General features: G+C 39.8%; 1 protein-coding gene, 1 long non-coding RNA gene and 1 pseudogene across 2 annotated transcripts in view; 1 reads left to right on the top strand and 2 right to left on the bottom strand.

The window, feature by feature from the left end:
• ZGRF1 (zinc finger GRF-type containing 1) overlaps positions 1 to 2,535 on the top strand; it is a 73,252-nt gene extending 70,717 nt beyond the window's left edge. The window contains exons 26-29 of the mRNA XM_067036493.1: positions 590 to 766; positions 905 to 1,039; positions 1,734 to 1,995; positions 2,169 to 2,535. Coding sequence (XP_066892594.1) covers positions 590 to 766; positions 905 to 1,039; positions 1,734 to 1,995; positions 2,169 to 2,326 — 732 coding nt within the window. The 3' untranslated portion in view covers positions 2,327 to 2,535. The remainder of the gene's footprint in view (positions 1 to 589; positions 767 to 904; positions 1,040 to 1,733; positions 1,996 to 2,168) is intronic.
• The window catches only part of LOC136794400 (uncharacterized), a 42,890-nt gene continuing 23,789 nt past the window's right edge, over positions 141 to 19,241 (bottom strand). Inside the window, exons 2-3 of the long non-coding RNA XR_010841132.1 lie at positions 1,637 to 1,818; positions 141 to 232 (exon numbers count right to left, since the gene is read on the bottom strand). This is a non-coding gene — a long non-coding RNA (uncharacterized lncRNA). The remainder of the gene's footprint in view (positions 233 to 1,636; positions 1,819 to 19,241) is intronic.
• Positions 8,507 to 10,352, bottom strand: LOC131758207 (periodic tryptophan protein 1 homolog pseudogene; annotated as a pseudogene).

The following is a 19,241-nucleotide window of genomic DNA, read 5'->3' as shown; positions in this document are numbered from 1 at the left end:
ACGTATTTCTCCCATAGAAGATCCTCTGTCCATGTGATCACTAATCCTGCATTTTATTACATATTATTAGAGTGCCTTGTAACTATTCAAAATGTTCAAACAATATTACAGAACACTTTGCGAATAAAGAACATACTCACAGAAAGCCCTGAAGCAGATGGGAGTTGGTTTATGGATGTATTAAGAAAATCGGAAACTTCTTTGAAGATTCAGGATGAAAAATGGCTTGTACCTAAGGAGGATAGTTAATGAGTTATCAACAACTGTTTCTAATTTTTTTAAAGATTTATTTTCAATTTAGTGTGAGGCCAATTCTATACAGATTATGAAAGCATGATGTTAGGTACCATACTTATTAGATAGTCTAAGATTTGTTTATATTTTATAATTTTCTGGTATAAAAAGTTTACTATAAAAACATTTTTAGTAAATTCAAAAAAATTCTTTTTATTCATTTTATCATTGTAATTAATTTACTGAGAGCACAATATGGCAGTATTTTTAAACTTTAAAATATTGTGGATTTTTTTTCCACTAAGAAAAAAAATGCTGTTTTAATTCCTTATTTTTCTGCACTTAAATTTCTTAGGGTCACAAACCAGTTCTATTGAGAACCCAGTACCGTTGTCACCCTACAATCAGTGCTATTGCTAATGATCTGTTTTATGAAGGAAACCTCATGAATGGTATTTCAGAAACAGAGAGGAGCCCTTTACTGGAATGGCTCCCAACCCTGTGTTTCTATAATGTTAAAGGACTGGAACAGGTAAATGACATTAGTGTTGATAAAAGTCAACACAGTTTAGTTTCCTGTTTTAACTTTATTGTTGTTGTCTGCGTGCTTTTCATGGTCTTTCTGTAGTGTTTCTGGGAAATGTAATTTAGGTTCTGTTTCTTATTCCAGATTGAAAGAGATAACAGCTTTCATAATGTGGCAGAAGCTGCTTTTACACTCAAGCTGATCCAGTCACTGATTGCAAGTGGAATAGCGGGCTCTATGATTGGGGTGATAACATTATACAAATCCCAAATGTACAAGGTTTGTGTTACCTATTATGATATTTATCATATATTATACTATTTGATATTACATTTGTAGTAGTTTGGTTTGGTGCTAGAAAAACTTTGGGGACTGTAGTTAATATATTTAAAAAGCAGCATTCAGACTTTAGTCTGGCTTTTTTTCTGTATAATTAAATGTAAACCTAACAAGGTTTAATTAAATTCCGTTTACAGCTGTTGGGGCAAAAATGCAAATAAACAAATTAGAGGGAAGGAAATATGGTATATGCTTTGTGTTTTGGGACAGATGGGATTGAATCTGTTTTCCAAAATGTTCTTTTATTATTATTACATTTTATCAGTAAATCAAAGATAGATACCAGATATTAATCTACACACAAGCCAGTTATTTCTAACTAGTTTTCATTTATATTTATTTATTTATTTTTAGTATTTTTCATCTGCTTCATTTAGTTTATCAGCTCCAAGTTAGCATATCTAAATAAGTTTCCTAGCAAAAGATAAATCATCACTTTGATTTTGTTTCATAACTTACATTATCATTAGTTATTTATCATTTCAGAAATTAGCCAAATCTCTGAGAGTAATAAAAAAGAAAATGAAAGTTACCCACTATTAGTTAAATGATGAGGGCTGCTGTGGGTAGGTTGAGAGGTGTAGGTTCTTCATGACGTATGCACCGCATGAGCCTTGTCTTCTTTCCTCCACAGCTCTGTCATTTACTCAGTGCTGTGGACTTTGGCCATCCTGATATAAAAGCAGTGCAGGTGTCCACAGTAGATGCTTTTCAGGGAGCTGAAAAGGAGATCATTATTCTGTCCTGCGTAAGGACCAGACAAGTAGGATTTATTGATTCAGAAAAAAGAATGAATGTTGCATTGACCAGAGGAAGGAGGCATTTGTTGATTGTAGGAAATTTAGCCTGTCTGAAGAAAAATCAACTATGGGGGCGTGTGATCCAACACTGTGAAGGTAAAATAAAAATATTTAATTCAAGCATTTTGAATTAAAACTGACTTTTGGGTTAGTGCTTGGGGTGGTTCAGGTAGGAACAGCTCTGAATTTGCCACTATGGGAGATGAGTGAAATGATAATATGGAAACTACCGTAAAATATAGTTGTCTCATGTTTTGTATCTTTCTAAGGGAGGGAAGATGGATTGCAACACGCAAGCCAGTATGAACCACAGCTGAACCATCTCCTTAAAGATTATTTTGAAAAACAAGCAGAAGAAAAACAGAAGAAAAAGAGTGAAAAAGATAAATCTAAAGATAAATCTTATTTGCAGAAAGACATGATATAGTTTGTATTTATATAATTTCAAATTCATTTTACACTATACATTTGTATATTTTTATTACCCCGAACCCATTATTGAAATAAAAAAGATATTTAAACAAAATAAATAAACATGTAAAATTTTGCTCTTCAGAAAAAGTATAGTTACTTATATTAAGATAGGCAGATGTTGAAAGTAATATGAAATCTAACTAATAAAAATAATTTTTTTCTAAAAATTATGGTTTCTGTTTGCTAAAGAAATGAATTTTACAAGGAGCAGGAAAAAGCCTTTATGGGGAATACCAATGATACTTCAAAAATAAGTGAATATCTCAAAAGCTCATCTGTTAAAACATGTCTACACAGTTATACCAACACACTCCTTTCTGAACTACAGCTCTAGCCGAATCTTTTAAAAATAATTATAATGCCCTGTCATTTTATAAGTAAAAATGTATTCACAATAAAACTTTTAAGCAGTACAAAAGAAAGAAGAAAAATGAACTAAAAGTTCATTCCTGAAAACAGCAGTGCTCAAAACTGTCCATGACCCTGGTATAGTAGGTGCTCAATAAGTATCTGTTGGATGGATGAATCAATGAATGAATGGATGGATGAAAGACTCCCTTTGGCTCATTTCATTCTATAGTCTTTTTCCTGTGCATTTATTTGCATAGTAGTTATTGGTATATATAGTATATAATGGATTTTAAAATATTATAAAAAGAATACATCCCCCTTATAGAAAATCTGCAAAATATAGAAGAGTATACAATAGAAAATAAAAAGCACCTGGAGATTCACTACCCAGATAATAATTGCTAACATATTGCTTCAGTCTTTTTTCTATGCTTATATTCCATATGTAAATATGTAAATAAGTTAAGCCATTTGTTGTATGATTTTTAGCCATTATTATTAACAAAGGAACAGGGCTTCCCTGGTGGCGCAGTGGTTGAGAATCTGCCTGCTAATGCAGGGGACACGGGTTCGAGCCCTGGTCTGGGAGGATCCCACATGCCGCGGGGCAATTAGGCCCGTGAGCCACAACTACTGAGCCTGTGCATCTGGAGCTCGTGCTCCACAACAAGAGAGGCCGCGATAGTGAGAGGCCCGTGCACCGCGATGAAGAGTGGCCCCTGCTTGCCACAACTAGAGAAAGCCCTTGCACAGAAACGAAGACCCAACGCGGCAAAAATAATTAATTTTAAAAAACTCCTACCCCCCCTAAAAAAACAAAAAACAAAGGAACATTTACTTATCCTACATGGAAAAATGGCAAAGACTTGATTATAATTAATACCAATGAAATATTTGTCTTTACCAATTAAAAACTCATATTTTTTATGAGTGATTTGAGTCACAATATTTATTTTTAAAATGCAGAAAATTGCTTACTTGAATTACTTCACTGTAAAAAATGACCAGTCTATGAGACTCTTCTTTTGTTTGGGAGAAAAATAAATCTAACGAAGAAACAAAAGTTGTAATTCTCCAAGCCTTGTCCACAATGTGTTAATGATTGCAACAGCTTTTGTTCTTTTAATGTTAAGTGAAAGACGTGACTCTCAAGTTCCAGGCAATAGGAGACACCTCAGAAATTACTCATTGCCCCTTGGGGACCCTGGTGGGGCCCAAAAGCCCCTTGAGCCCAGCACATCCTCAGCAGATTCACTAGGACAGAGACCCAGGCCTGAAGATAGCATGTGAGGTGCCACCTGTAGGCTAGACAGGGTGGGTGCCCCGGCTGAGCTCTGCATCACCATCTGGGAAAACGGGAGGGGAGAGAAGCCTTTACCAATCTGCCATTACCCCAAAGAGGCCTTGCTTAGTTGCAAGTTACTTTTCTACCCCAGAATTGTGTGTCTTACAACCAGAAGAAAAGGAGTAGCCTTAATGGGCCAGTTTACTTCCCAACTCTACTGAGAGTGCAAACTTGAGTGCCACCTTATGTCAATTACATGGACAAGAAAGGACCCACATTTTCACAAAACACAAGATGGCAGAACAGAAGGACCTTGAGCTCATCTCCTCTTATGAGGAGATTAAAAATTAAAAAGACTGGAACCTACCAAAAATGATGTTCTACATCCAAAGACATAAAGAAGAGACCCAACAAGATGGTAGGAGGGACACACACATGATATAATCAAATCTCATAACCCCCGGGTCAGCAACCCACAAACTGGGGAATAATTATATGACAAAAGTTCTACCACAGGAGAGTTCTGAGCCCCTTGTCAGGCTCCTCAGCCTGGGGGTTTGGCATCAGGAGGAGGAGGAGCCCCCAGAGCATTTGGCTTTGAAGGCCAGCAGCGCTTGAGTGCAGGAGCTCCACAGGAAGGACTGGGGGAAACAGAGACTCCACTCTGGGAGGGTGCACACAAGGTCTCATGCGCACCAGGACCCAGGGCAAAAGCAGTGACTTCATAGGAGCCCGGGCCAGACCTACCTGCTGGTCTTAGAGGGTCTCCTGGGAAGGTGGAGGGCAGCTGTGGCTCACTGTGAGGACAAGGACACCAGTGGTGGGCATACTGGGGAGCATCCATCAGTGTGAACTGTCCTGGAGACTGCCATTTTGGGACCAAGACCTGGCCCACCCCAAAAGCCTGTGGACTCCAGTGCTGGGATGCCTCAGGCCAAACAATAGGGCAGGAACACAGCCCCACCCATCAGCAGACAGGCTGCCTAACAACTTCCTGGGCCCACAACCACCTCTTGACATGCCCCTAGACATGGCCCCGCCCACCAGAGGGCCAAGACTCAGCTCCACCCACCAGTGCCCAGGCACTGGCCCCTCCCACCAGGAAGCCTGCACAAGCCTCTAGACCAGCCTCACCCACCAGCGGCAGACACCAGAAGCAAGAAAACTAAGATCCGGCAGCCTGTGGAACCAAGTCAGCAGACATAGATCATAACCTACCCTGGGACCAGCTGGTCCCTGGCCCTTGGGTGACAAGAGGGAAGTGTACTGCTGGGACTCATAGGACACATCCCACAGAGGGCCCCTTATCCAAGGTTGAGAAACATAACTAACCTTCCATATATATAAAAATACAAATATAAATGTAGACAAAATGAGATAGCAAAGGAATATGTTCCAGACAAAAGAACAAGACAAAGCCCCAGAAGAACAACTAAGTGACATAGAGATAGGCTATCTACCCGAGAAAGAGTTCAGAGTAATGATCATAACAATGATGCAAGAACTCAGGAAAAGAATGGATGCACAGAGCGATAAGCTACAAGAAGTTTTTAATGAAGAGTTAGAAAAGATAAAGAACAACCAGAGTTGAAGAATACAATAACTGCAATAAAAAATACACTAGAAGGGTGCTTCCCTGGTGGTGCAGTGGTTGAGAATCTGCCTGCCGATGCAGGGGATACGGGTTCGTGCCCCAGTCCGGGAAGATCCCACATGCCACGGAGTGGCTGGGCCCGTGAGCCATGGCCGCTGAGCCTGTGCATCCGGAGCCTGTGCTCCGTAACGGGAGAGGCCACAACAGTGAGAGGCCTGCGTACCACAAAAAAAAAAAAAAAAATACACTAGAAGGAATCAATAGCAGAATATATGAGGCAGAAGAATGGATAAGTGAGCTGGAAGACAGAATGCTGGAAATCAATGCCATGGGACAGAATAAAGAAAAAGAAATGAGGACAGTTTAAGAGACCTCTGGGACAACATCAAATGTACCAACATTCACATTATAGGGGTCCCAGAGGGAGAAGAGAGAGAGAGAAAGAGCCTGAGAAAATATTTGAAGAGATAATAGCTGAAAACTTCCCTAACAGAAAGAAAACAGTCACCCAAGGCCAGGAATTGCAGAGAGTCTCATATAGGATTAATCCAAGGAAGAACATACTGAGACACATAGTAATCAAAGTGATGAAAATTAAAGATAAAGATAAAATATTAAAAGCAACAAGGGAAACCAGAAAATAACATGTAATGGAATCCCCATAAGGTTATCAGCTAATTTTTCAGCAGAAACTCTGCAGGCCAGAGGGGATGGCACAATATATTTAAAGTGATGAAAGGGAAAAACCTACAACCAAGAATACTGTACCCAGCAAGGCTCTCAGATTTGATGGAGAAATCAAAAGCTTTACAGATAAGCAGAAGCTAAAAGAATTCAGCACCACCAAACCAGCTTTATAAGAAATGCTAAAATAACTTCTCTAGGCAGAAAAGGCCACAACTAGAAACATGAAAACTACAAATTGGGAAACCTCACCAGTAAAGGCAAACATATAGAAAGGTAGGAAATCATTCACATACAAATATAACATCTAAACCAGTAATCATGAGAGGAGAAGAGTGCAAATGCAGGATATTTGAAATTAAGAGACCAGCAATTTGGGACCTCCCTGGTCCAGTGGTTAAGACTCCATGCTCTCAACGTAGGAGGGCCCAGGTTCAATCCCTGGTCAGGGAACTAGATCCCACACGCTGCAACTAAGAGCCCGCATGCTGCAACTAAAGATCCCACATGCTGCGACTAAAGATCCTGCATGCCACAACGAAGATGCTATGTGCCGTACTTAAGACTTGGCACAGCCAAATAAATAAATGTTTAAAAAAAAAGAGACCGGCAAAAAACAATCAAATATATATACAGACTGCTATATCAAAACCTCATGGTGACCACAAACCAAAAATCTATAATAGATATACCACCACACACAAAAGAAAAAGGAATCCAAACACAATACTAAAGATAGTCATCAAATCACAGGATAAGAGAATAAAAGAGGAAAGAAATAAAAAAGACCTACAAAAACAAATCCAAAACAATTAACAAAATGGCAATAAGAATATACATCATATCAATAATTACCTCAAATGTAAATGGATTAAATGCTCCAACCAAAAGGCACAGACTGGCTGAATGGATACAAAAACAAGACCTGTATATATGCTGTCTACAAGAGATGCACTTCAGATCTAGAGACACACATACAGACTGAAATTGAGGGGATGGAAAAAAAGGTATTCCATGCAAATAGAAATTAAAAGACACCTGGAGTAGCAATACTCATATCAGACAAAATAGACTTTAAAATAAAGACTGTTACAAGAGACAAGGACACCACATAATGGTCAAGGGATCAATCCAAGAAGATATAACAATTGCAAATAACATGCACTCAACATAGGAGCACCTCAATATATAAGGCAAATGTTAACAGACATAAAAGGAGAAATTGACACTTATACAATAATAGTGGGGAACTTTAACAACCCATTTTCATCAATGGACAGATCATCCAGACAGAAAATCAATAAGAAAACACAGGCCTTAAATGACACATTAGACCAGACGGACTTAATTGATATTTAGAGCATTCCATCCAAAAGCAGCAGAATATACATTCTTTTAAAGTGCAGATGGAACATTCTCCAGGATAGATCACATGCTGGGCCACAAAGCAAGCCTCAGTAAATTTAAGAAAACTGAAATCATATCAAGCATCTTTTCCAACCACAGCATTATGAGATTAGAAATCAACTACAAGAAAAAAACTGCAAAAAACACATGGAGGCTAAATAATATGCTACTACACAACCCATGGATCATTGAAGAAATCAAAGAAAAACTCAAAAAATATCTAGAGATAAATGAAAATGAAAACACAGTGATCCAAAACCTATGGGATGCTGCAGTTCTAAAAGCAGTTCTAAGAGGGAAGTATATAGCAATACAAGCTTACCTCAGGAAACAAGAAAAATCTCAAATAAACAACCTAACCTTACACCTAAAGCAACTAGAGAAAGAAGAACAAACAAAACCCAAAGTTAGTTAAAGGAAAGAAATCATAAAATCAGAGCAGAAATAAATGAAATAGAGATGAAGAACACCACAGAAAAGATCAATGAAACTAAAAGCTGATTCTTTGAAAAGATAACCAAAATTGATAAACCTTTAGCCAAACTCATCAAGAAAAAAAGGGTGAGGGCCCGAATCAGAAATGAAAAAGGAGAAGTCACAACCGGCACTACAGAAATATCAAGGATCATAAGAGTCCACTAAGAAAAATTATATTCCAATAAAATGGACAGATTCTTCACACAGATCTTCACATACTTGTCTGCTGATGCAGTCACAAGACAGCCCTTGATTTGACTGCTTAGATCAAGATGAGAAATTTCATCATTGTGTGCATTAAGTGTAAAAATTGGCTTATCTGAACGTGCATCCAAATTATATACAAAACCATCATCTGTACTGGCCAAAAAATGACAAGGTGAAAAGTGATTCCAAGTCACTCTCAATCTGCCCACTGAATCGCCACATTTGATGGCTTTCCTCTGGAATTTGGCAGTCATACAAAGCCACTGACTTATCATATGATCCAGAAATCAGAGTCTGTGCTTCAAATGGATGAAACTGGAGAGTCTGGATCTTGTCTGTATGTATGGCAAGGCTGGCTGCTGGTTTCCCCAAGGACGTATCCCACAGAATAACAGTGTTATCAGCTGATGCACTGGCCAGCACATTTCTGATCAGCTTATTCCAAGAAAGGTCAAGGACAGCATTGGTATGCCCATCTGCTGAGGAATTCATCTTTCCTTTCTTTTTCTTCTTTTTTGATAGCTTACTTCTAAGTGTAAAAGACTGGCTCTAAAGAATTCCACTATATCAAAATCCCACACTTCAATAACGGGGGCCATGTTTTCCACAGAATGTAATTTTCAGTTGAATCATCTGGGCTAGGATCAAAATTCAGCCATTCCACACAAAGGGTATGCAGACAACAGGATATCATGGTGGACATAAAAAGAATCTTCTTCTTGATTATAAACATGTACCTCTAAATTGCATTGGTCCTGTTCAGCTCTGCCACAAACTATGAGAATGTCATTGGGCTTAATCAAGAAAACTTCACGTTTGTACTGCTCCGTATCTTTCAGAGTAACGTAAGGGTCTTGATCATTACTCCCATAGACTGTAAGACCCAAAAGAGATTCACCAAGACTTTCAGTATCTGCGTCACCTTCTTCATTATATTTATCTAAGTCATACTCGGCCAGCTCATCATTATCCAGTGTCCTGTCATCCTCTGGGTCACCATCCTCCAGGGGATCTGAGGTTGAGCCTGCGTACAGGCGCCCTGCATGCCATCTTCTAAAGGATCACCTGTCTCCTCTTCATCACTGCCACCTTTTTCTTGTAATTTTTCTTTGCTTCAGCAATGAGACGTTTCACTTATTTTTTACTAAGTTCTACAGATTTTTCTAGGTAGAAGAAATGGTCAGGGGCTTCCCTGGTGGCACAGTGGTTAAGAATTTGCCTGCCAATCCAGGGGACACAGGTTCGAGCCCTGGCCCAGGAGGATCCCACATGCCACGGAGCAACTAAGCCCATGCGCCACAACTAATGAGCCTGCGCTCTGGAGCCCGCGGGCCACAACTACTGAAGCTCCTGGGCCTAGAGCCCATGCTCCACAGCAGGAGAGAACACCGCAGTGAGAAGCCCGCACACCAGAACAAAGAGCAGTCCCCACTCGCTGCAACTAGAGAAAGCCCCAGCGCAGCAACAAAGACATAACACAGCCAAAAAAAAGAAAAAAAAAAATCTTAGTAAGAAAAGAGTGTAAAGTAACCTAGTAATAATTAAAAAAAAAAAAGAAAAGAAATGGACAGAGGGAGAGAGAAGATGGCGAAAGAGTAAAATGCGGAGATCACATTCCTCCCAACAGATACATCAGAAATACATCTACACGTGGAACTGCTCCTATAGAACACCCAATGAATGCTGGCAGAAGACCTCAGACCTTCCAAAAGGCAAGAAACTCCCCCACATACCTGGGTAGGGCAAAAGAAAAAAGAATAAACACAGACAAAATAGGGACAGGACCTGCACCAGTGGGAGGGAGCTGGGAAGGAGGAAAGGTTCCCACACACTAGAAGCCCCTTCATTGGCAGACACAGCTGATGGTGTGGGGGGAAGCTTCAGAGCCATGCGGGAGAGCACAACAACAGGGGTGCGGAAGGTAAAGCGGAGAGATTCCCGCACAGAGGATCGGTGCCGACCAGCTGCAACCATCCCGAGAGGCTTGTCTGCTCACCCGCCGGGACCGGGACTGGCAGGGGCTGGGAGCTAAGGCTCGGACTTTGGTCGGATCGCAGGGAGAGGACTGGGGTTGGCAGCATGAACATAGCCTGAAGGGGGCTACTGCGCCACAGCTAGCCGGGAGGGAGTCCGGGAGAAGTCTGGAGCTGCTGAAGAGGCAAGAGACTTTTTCTTCCCTCTTTGCTTCCTGGTGCGCGAGGAGAGGGGATTAAGTGCTCCGCTTAAAGGAGCTCCAGAAACGGGCGTGAGCCGCGGCTAACAGCGCGGACCCCAGAGACGGGTATGTGACGCTAGGGCTGCTGCTGCCGCCACCAAGAAGCGGTCACTATCCACACATCCCCACCTGGGAGCCTGTGTAGCCCGCCACTGCCAGGGTCCCGTGATCCAGGGACAACTTCCCCGGGAGAACACATGGCGCGTCTCAGGCTGGTGCAATGTTATGTTGGCCTCTGCCGCCGCAGGTTCACTCCGCATCCGTGCCCCTCCCTCCTCCAGGCCTGAGTGAGCCAGAGCCCCCGAATCAGCTGCTCCTTTAACCCCGTCCTGTCTAAGCAAAGAGCAGACGCCCTCAGGCGACCTACATGCAGAGGCGGGGCCAAATCCAAAGCTGAACCCCGGGAGCTGTGCAAACAAAGGAGAGAAAGGGAAATCTCTCCCAGCAACCTCAGGAGCAGCGGATTAAATCTCCACACTCAACTTGATGTACCTTGTATCTGTGGAATGCCTGAATAGACAACGAATCATCCCAAATTGACGAGGTGGACTTTGGGAGCAAGATATATTACTTTTTTCCCCCTTTTTCTCTTTTTGTGAGTGTGTATGTGTATGCTTCTGTGTGAGATTTTGTCTGTATAGCTTTGCTTTCACCATTTGTCGTAGGATCTGACTGTCCCGTTTTTTTTTTTTTTAACTTTAAAAAATTTTTCTTCTCAATAATTATTTTTTATTTTAATAACTTTATTTTATCTTCTTCCTTCCTTTCTTCCTTTCTTCCTTCCTTCCTTTTTTCCTTCCTTCCTTCCTTCCTTTCTTTCTTTTTTTCTCCCTTTTATTTTGAGCCATGTGGATTAAAGGCTCTTGGCGCTCCAGCCAGGCATCAGGGCTGTGTCTCTGAGGTGGGAGAACCAACCTCAGGACACTGGTCCACAAGAGACCTCCCAGCTCCACATAATATCAAACAGCGAAAACCTCCCAGAGAGCTCCATCTCAACACCAAGACCCAGCTTCACTCAACGACCAGCAAGCTACAGTGCTGGACACCCTATGCCAAACAACTAGCAAGACAGGAACACAACACCACCCATTATCAGAGAGGTTATCTAAAATCATAATAAGGTCACAGACACCCCAAAACACACCACCAGATGTGGTCCTGCCCACCAGAAAGCTAAGATCCAGCTTGATCCACCAGAACACAGGCACTAGTCCCCTCCACCAGGAAGCCTACACAACCCACTGAACCAACCTTAACCACTGGGGGCAGACACCAAAAATAACAGGAACTACGAACCTGCAGTCTGCAAAAAGGAGACCCCAAACACAGTAAGATAAGCAAAATGAAAAGACAGAAAAACACACAGCAGAGGAAGGAGCAAGGTAAAAACCCACCAGACCTAACAAATGAAGAGGAAATAGGCAGTCTACCTGAAAAAGAATTCAGAATAATGATAGTAAAGATGATCCAAAATCTTGGAAATAGAATAGACAAAATGCAAGAAACATTTAACAAGGACCTAGAAGAACTAAAGAGGAAGCAAGCAACAATGAACAACACAATAAATGAAATTAAAAATACTCTAGATGGGATCAATAGCAGAATAACTGAGGCAAAAGAACGGATAAGTGACTTGGAAGATAAAAAAAATAGTGGAAATAACTACGGCAGAGCAGAATAAAGAAAAAAGAATGAAAAGAACTGAGGACAGGGTTTCCCTGGTGGCACAGTGGTTGAGAGTCCGCCTGCCGATGCAGGGGACACGGGTTCGTGCCCTGGTCCGGGAAGATCCCACATGCCGCGGAGCGGCTGGGCCCGTGAGCCGTGGCCGCTGAGCCTGCACATCCGGAGCCTGTGCTCTGCAACGGGAGAGGCCGCAACAGTGAGAGGCCCGCATGCCGCAAAAAAAAAAAAAAAAAAAAAGAACTGAGGACAGTCTCAGAGGCCTCTGGGACAACATTAAACACACCAACATTTGAATTATAGGGGTCCCAGAAGAAGAAGAGAAAAAGAAAGGGACTGAGAAAATATTTGAAGAGATTATAGTTGAAAACTTCCCTAATATGGGAAAGGAAATAGTTAATCAAGTCCAGGAAGTGCAGAGAGTCCCATACAGGATAAATCCAAGGAAAAACACACCAAGACACATATTAATCAAACTGTCAAAAATTAAATACAAAGAAAATATATTAAAAGCAGCAAGGGAAAAACAACATATAACACACAAGGGAATCCCCATAAGGTTAACAGCTGATCTTTCAGCAGAAACTCTGCAAGCCAGAAGGGAGTGGCAGGACATATTTAAAGTGATGAAGGAGAAAAACCTACAACCAAGATTACTCTACCCAGCAAGGATCTCAGATTTGATGGAGAAATTAAAAACTTTACAGACAAGCAAAAGCTGAGAGAGTTCAGCAACACCAAACCAGTTTTACAACAAATGCTCAAGGAACTTCTCTAGGCAAGAAACACAAGAGACGGAAAAGTCCTACAAGAAGAAACATGAAACAATTAAGAATATGGTAATATGAACAGACATATCGAAAATTACCTTAAATGTAAATGGATTAAATGCTCCCACCAAAAGACACAGAATGGCTGAATGGATACAAAAACAAAACCCGTATATATGCTGTCTACAAGAGACCCACTTCAGAACTAGGAACACATACAGACTGAAAGTGAGGGGATGGAAAAAGATATTCCATGCAAATGGAAATCAAAAGAAAGCTGGAGTAGCAATTTTCATATCAGACAAAATAGACTTTTAAGTAAAGACTATTACAAGAGACAAAGAAGGACACTACATAATGATCAAGGGATCAATCCATGAAGAAGATGTAACAATTGTAAATATTTATGTACCCAACATAGGAGCACCTCAATACATAAGGCAAATACTAACAGCCATAAGAGGGGAAATCGACAGTAACACAATCATAGTAGGGGACGTTAACACCCCACTTTCACCAATGGACAGATCATCCAAAATGAAAATAAATAAGGAAACACAAGCTTTAAATGATACATTAAACAAGATGGACTTAACTGATGTTTATAGGACATTCCATCCAAAAACAACAGAATACACATTCTTCTCAAGTGCTCATGGAACATTCTCCAGGATAGATCATATCTTGGGTCACAAATCAAGCCTTGGTAAATTTAAGAAAACTGAAATCATATCAAGTATCTTTTCTGACTACAATGCTATGAGACTAGATATCAATTACAGGAAAAAATCTGTAAGACATACAAACACATGGAGGCTAAACAACACACTACTTAATGACCAAGAGACCACTGAAGAAATTAAACAGGAAATTAAAAAATACCTAGAAACAAATGACGATGCAAACACGACAACCCAAAACCTATGGGATGCAGCAAAAGCAGTTCTAAGAGGGAAGTTTATAGCAATGCAATCCTACCTTAAGAAACAAGAAACATCTCAAATAAACAACCTAACCTTACACCTAAAGCACTTAGAGAAAGGAGAAGAAACAAACTCCAAAGTTAGCAGAAGGAAAGAAATCATAAAGATCAGATCACAAATAAATGAAAAAGAAATGAAGGAAACGATAGCAAAGATCAATAAAACGAAAAGCCGGTTCTTTGAGAAGATAAACAAAATTGATAAACCATTAGCCAGACTCATCAAGAAAAGAAGGGAGAAGACTCAAATCAACAGAATTAGAAATGAAAAAGGAGAAGTAACAACTGACACTGCAGAAATATAAAGGATCATAAGGGATTACAACAAGCAACTATATGCCAATAAAATGGACAACCTGGAAGAAATGGACAAATTCTTAGAAATGCACAACCTATCAAGACTGAACCAGGAAGAAACAGAAAATATGAACAGACCAATCACAAGCACTGAAATTGAAACTGTGATTAAAAATCTTCCAACAAACAAAAGCCCAGGACCAGATGGCTTCACAGGAGAATTCTATCAAACATTTAGAGAAGAGTTAACACCTATCCTTCTCAAACTTTTCCAAAAGATAGCAGAGGGAGGAACACTCCCAAACTCATTCTATGAGGCCACCATCACCCTGATACCAAAACCAGACAAAGACTTCACAAAGAAAGAAAACTACAGGCCAATATCACTGATGAACATAGATGCAAAAATCCTCAACAAAATACTAGCAAACAGAATCCAACAGCACATTAAAAGGATCATACACCATGATCAAGTGGGGTTTATTCCAGGAATGCAAGGATTCTTCAATATACGCAAATCAATCAACGTGATACACCATATCAACAAACTGAAGGAGAAAAACCATATGATCACCTCAATAGATGCAGAGAAAGCTTTTGACAAAATTCAACACCCATTTATGATAAAAACCCTGCAGAAAGTAGGCATAGAGGGAACTTTCCTCAACATAATAAAGGCCATATATGACAAACCCACAGCCAACATCATCCTCAATGGTGAAAAATTGAAACCATTTCCACTAAGATCAGGAACAAGACAAGGTTGCCCACTCTCACCACTCTTATTTAATATAGTTTTGGAAGTTCTAGCCACCGCAATCAGAGAAGAAAAAGAAATAAAAGGAATGCAAATCGGAAAAGAAGAAGTAAAGCTGTCACTGTTTGCAGATGACATGATACTATACATAGAGAATCCTAAAGATGCTACCAGAAAGCTACTAGAGCTAATCAATGAATTTGGTAAAGTTGCAGGATACAAAATTAATGCACAGAAATCTCTGGCATTCTTATACACTAATGATGAAATATCTGAGAGTGAAATTAAGAAAACACTCCCATTTACCATTGCAACAAAAAGAATAAAATATCTAGGAATAAACCTGCCTAAGGAGACAAAAGATCTGTATGCAGAAAATTATAAGACACTGATGAAAGAAATTAAAGATGATATAAATAGATGGAGAGATATACCATGTTCTTGGATTGGAAGAACCAACATTGTGAAAATGACTCTACTACCCAAAGCAATCTACAGATTCAATGCAATCCCTATCAAACTACCACTGGCAGTTTTTACAGAACTACAACAAAAAATTTCACAATTTGTATGGAATCATAAAAGACCCCGAATAGCCAAAGCAGTCTTGAGAACGAAAAATGGAGCTGCAGGAATCAGGCTCCCTGACTTCCGACTATACTACAAAGCTACAGTAATCAAGACAGTATGGTACTGGCACAAAAACAGAAATATAGATCAATGGAACAGGATAGAAAGCCCAGAGATAAACCCACACACATATGGTCACCTTATCTTTTATAAAGGAGGCAAGAATATACAGTGGAGAAAAGACAGCCTCTTCAATAACTGGTGCTGGGAAAACTGGACAGGTACATGTAAAAGTAGGAAATTAGAACACTCCCTAACATATACAAAAATAAACTCAAAATGGGTTAAAGACCTAAATGTAAGGCCAGACACTATCAAACTCTTAGAGGAAAACATAGGCAGAACACTGTATGACATAAATCATACAAAGATCCTTTTTGACCCACCTCCTAGAGAAATGGAAATAAAAACAAAAATAAACAAATGGGACCTAATGAAACTTCAAAGGTTTTGCACAGCAAAGGATACCGTAAACAAGACCAAAAGACAACCCTCAGAATGGGAGAAAATAGTTGCAAATGAAGCTACTGACAAAGGATTAACCTCCAAAATTTACAAGCAACTCATGCAGCTCAATAACAAAAAAACAAACAACCCAATCAAAAAATGGGGAGAAGACCTAAACAAACATTTTTCGAAATAAGATATACAGATTGCCAACAAACAATGCTCAACATCATTCATCATTAGAGAAATGCAAATCAAAACTACAATGAGGGCTTCCCTGGTGGTGCAGTGGTTGAGAGTCCGCCTGCCAATGCAGGGGACACGGGTTCGTGCCCCGGTCCAGGAAGATCCCATGTGCCATGGAGAGGCTGGGCCCATGAGCCATGGCCTCTGAGCCTGTGCGTCCGGAGCCTGTGCTCCTCAACGGGAGAGACCACGGCAGTGAGAGGCCTGTGTATCGCAAACAACAACAACAACAACAACAACAACAACAACAACAAAACAACTACAATGAGATATCATCTCACACCAGTCAGAATGGCCATCATCAAAAAATCCAGAAACAGTAAATGCTGGAGAGGGTATGGGGAAAACGGAACACTCTTGCACTGTTGGTGGGAATGTAAATTGATACAGCCACTATGGAGAACAGTATGGAGGTTACTTAAAAAACTACAAATAGAACTACCATATGACCCAGCAATCCCACTACTGGGCATATACCCTGAGAAAACCATAATTCAAAAAGAGTCATGTACCAAAATGTTCATTGCAGCTCTATTTACAATAGCCAGGACATGGAAGCAACCTAAGTGTCCATCAACAGATGAATGGATAAAGAAGATGTGGCACATATATACAATGGAATATTACTCAGCCATGAAAAGAAACGAAATTGAGTTATTTGTAGTGAGGTGGATGGACCTGGAGTCTTTCATACAGAGTGACGTAAGTCAGAAGGAGAAAAACAAGTACCTTATGCTAACACATATATATGGAATCTAAGAAAAAAAATTGTCATGAAGAGCCTAGGGGTAGGACGGGAATAAAACACAGACCTACTAGAGCATGGACTGGAGGATATGGGGAGGGGGAAGGGTAAGCTGTGACAAAGTGAGAGAGTGGCATGGACATATATACACTACCAAACGTAGGGTGGATAGCTAGTGGGAAGCAGCCGCATGGCACAGGGAGATCAGCTAGGTGGTTTGTGACCACCTAGAGGGGTGGGATAGGGAGGATGGGAGGGAGGGAGATGCAAGAGGGAAGAGATATAGGAACATATGTATATGTATAACTGATTCACTTTGTTGTAAAGCAGAAACTAACACACCATTGTAAAGCAATTATACTCCAATAAATATGTTTTAAAAAAAAGAAATGGACAGATTTTTAGAAAGTTACAATCTCCTGAGACTTAACCAGGAAGAAATAGAAAATATGAACAGACTAATTACAAGTACTGAAATTGAATCTGTGATTAAAAAATTCCCAACAAATGAAAATCCAGGACCGTAGAAGCCTTCACAAATGAATTCTACCAAACATTTAGAGAAGAGTTAATACCTATCCTTCTGAAACTATTCCAAAAAATAGCAGAGGAAGGAACACTTCTGAACTCATTCTATGAGGCCAGCATCACCCTGATACCAAATCAGACTAAGATATCACAAAAAAAGAAAATTACAGGCCAATATCACTGATGAACATAGATGCAAAAATCCTCAACAAAATACTAGCAAACCCCATTCAACAATACTTTAAAAGAATAATGCACCATGCTGAGTGGGATTTATCCCAGGGATGCAAGGACTTTTAAATTTTATTTATTTTTATTTTTATTTTTATTTTTTGGCCATGGTGCACAGCTTGAGGGATCTTAGTTCCCTGACCAGGGATCGAACCTGTGCCCCCTGCAGTGGAAGTACAGAGCAATGACTTTTCAATATCTGCAAATCAATCAGTGTGATGCAGCACATTTAACAAATTGAAGAATAAAAACTATAAGATCATCTCAATAGACACAGAAAAAGCTTTTGATAAAATTCAACATCCATTTATGATAAAAACTCTCCAAAAAGTGGGCATACAGGGAACCTACCTCAACATAATAAAGGCCATATATGACAAACCCACAACTAGCATCATACTCAGTGATGAAAAGCTGAAACCATTTCCTCTAAGACCAGGAACAAGACAAGGATGTCCACTTTTGTGACTTTTATTCAACATAGTTCTGGAAGTCTTAGCCACGGTAATCAGAGAAGAAAAAGAAATAAAAGAAATCCAAATAGGAAAAGAAGTAGTAAAACTGTCACTGTTTGCAGATGACATGATAATACACATAGAAAATCCTAAAGATGCTACCAGAAAACTACTAGAGCTCATCCATGAATTCAGTAAGTCACAGGACACAAAATTAATACACAGAGATCTGTTGCATTTCTATACACTAACAATGAAAGATCAGAAAAGAGAAATTAAGGAAACAATCCCATTTACCATCACATCAAAATGAATAAAATACCTAGGAATAAACCTACCAAAGGAGGCAAAAGACCTGTACTCTGAAAACTATAAGAAGCTGATAAAAGAAATTGAAGATGACACAAACAGATGGAAAGATGTACCGTGTTCTTGCACTGGAAGAATCAATGTTGTCAAAATGATGATACTACCCAGAGCAATCTACAGATTCAAGGCAATCCCTATCAAATTACCATTAGCATTTTTCACAGAACTAGAACAAATATTTTTAAAATTTGTATGTAAACACAAAAGACCCCGAATAGTCAAAGCAATCTTGAGAAACAAAAACAGAGCTGGAGGAATCAGGCTCCCTGACTTCAGACTATACTACAAAGTCATAGTCATCAAAACAATATAGTATTTGCACAAAAACAGAAATACAGATTAATGGAATAGGACAGAAAGCCGAGAAATAAATCCATACACCTATGGTCAATTAATCTATGACAAAAGTGGCAAGAGTATACAGTGAAGAAAAGACAGTCTCTTCAATAGGTGGTGCTGGGAAAACTAGACAGCTACATGTAAAAGAATGAAATTAGAACATTCTCTA

This window comes from Kogia breviceps, chromosome 6 (genome assembly GCF_026419965.1).
Source record: "Kogia breviceps isolate mKogBre1 chromosome 6, mKogBre1 haplotype 1, whole genome shotgun sequence".
Classification (NCBI taxonomy): Eukaryota; Metazoa; Chordata; class Mammalia; order Artiodactyla; family Physeteridae; genus Kogia; species Kogia breviceps.
Note: the sequence above shows the minus strand (reverse complement) of the source record. Positions and strands in the feature narration are given on the sequence as shown.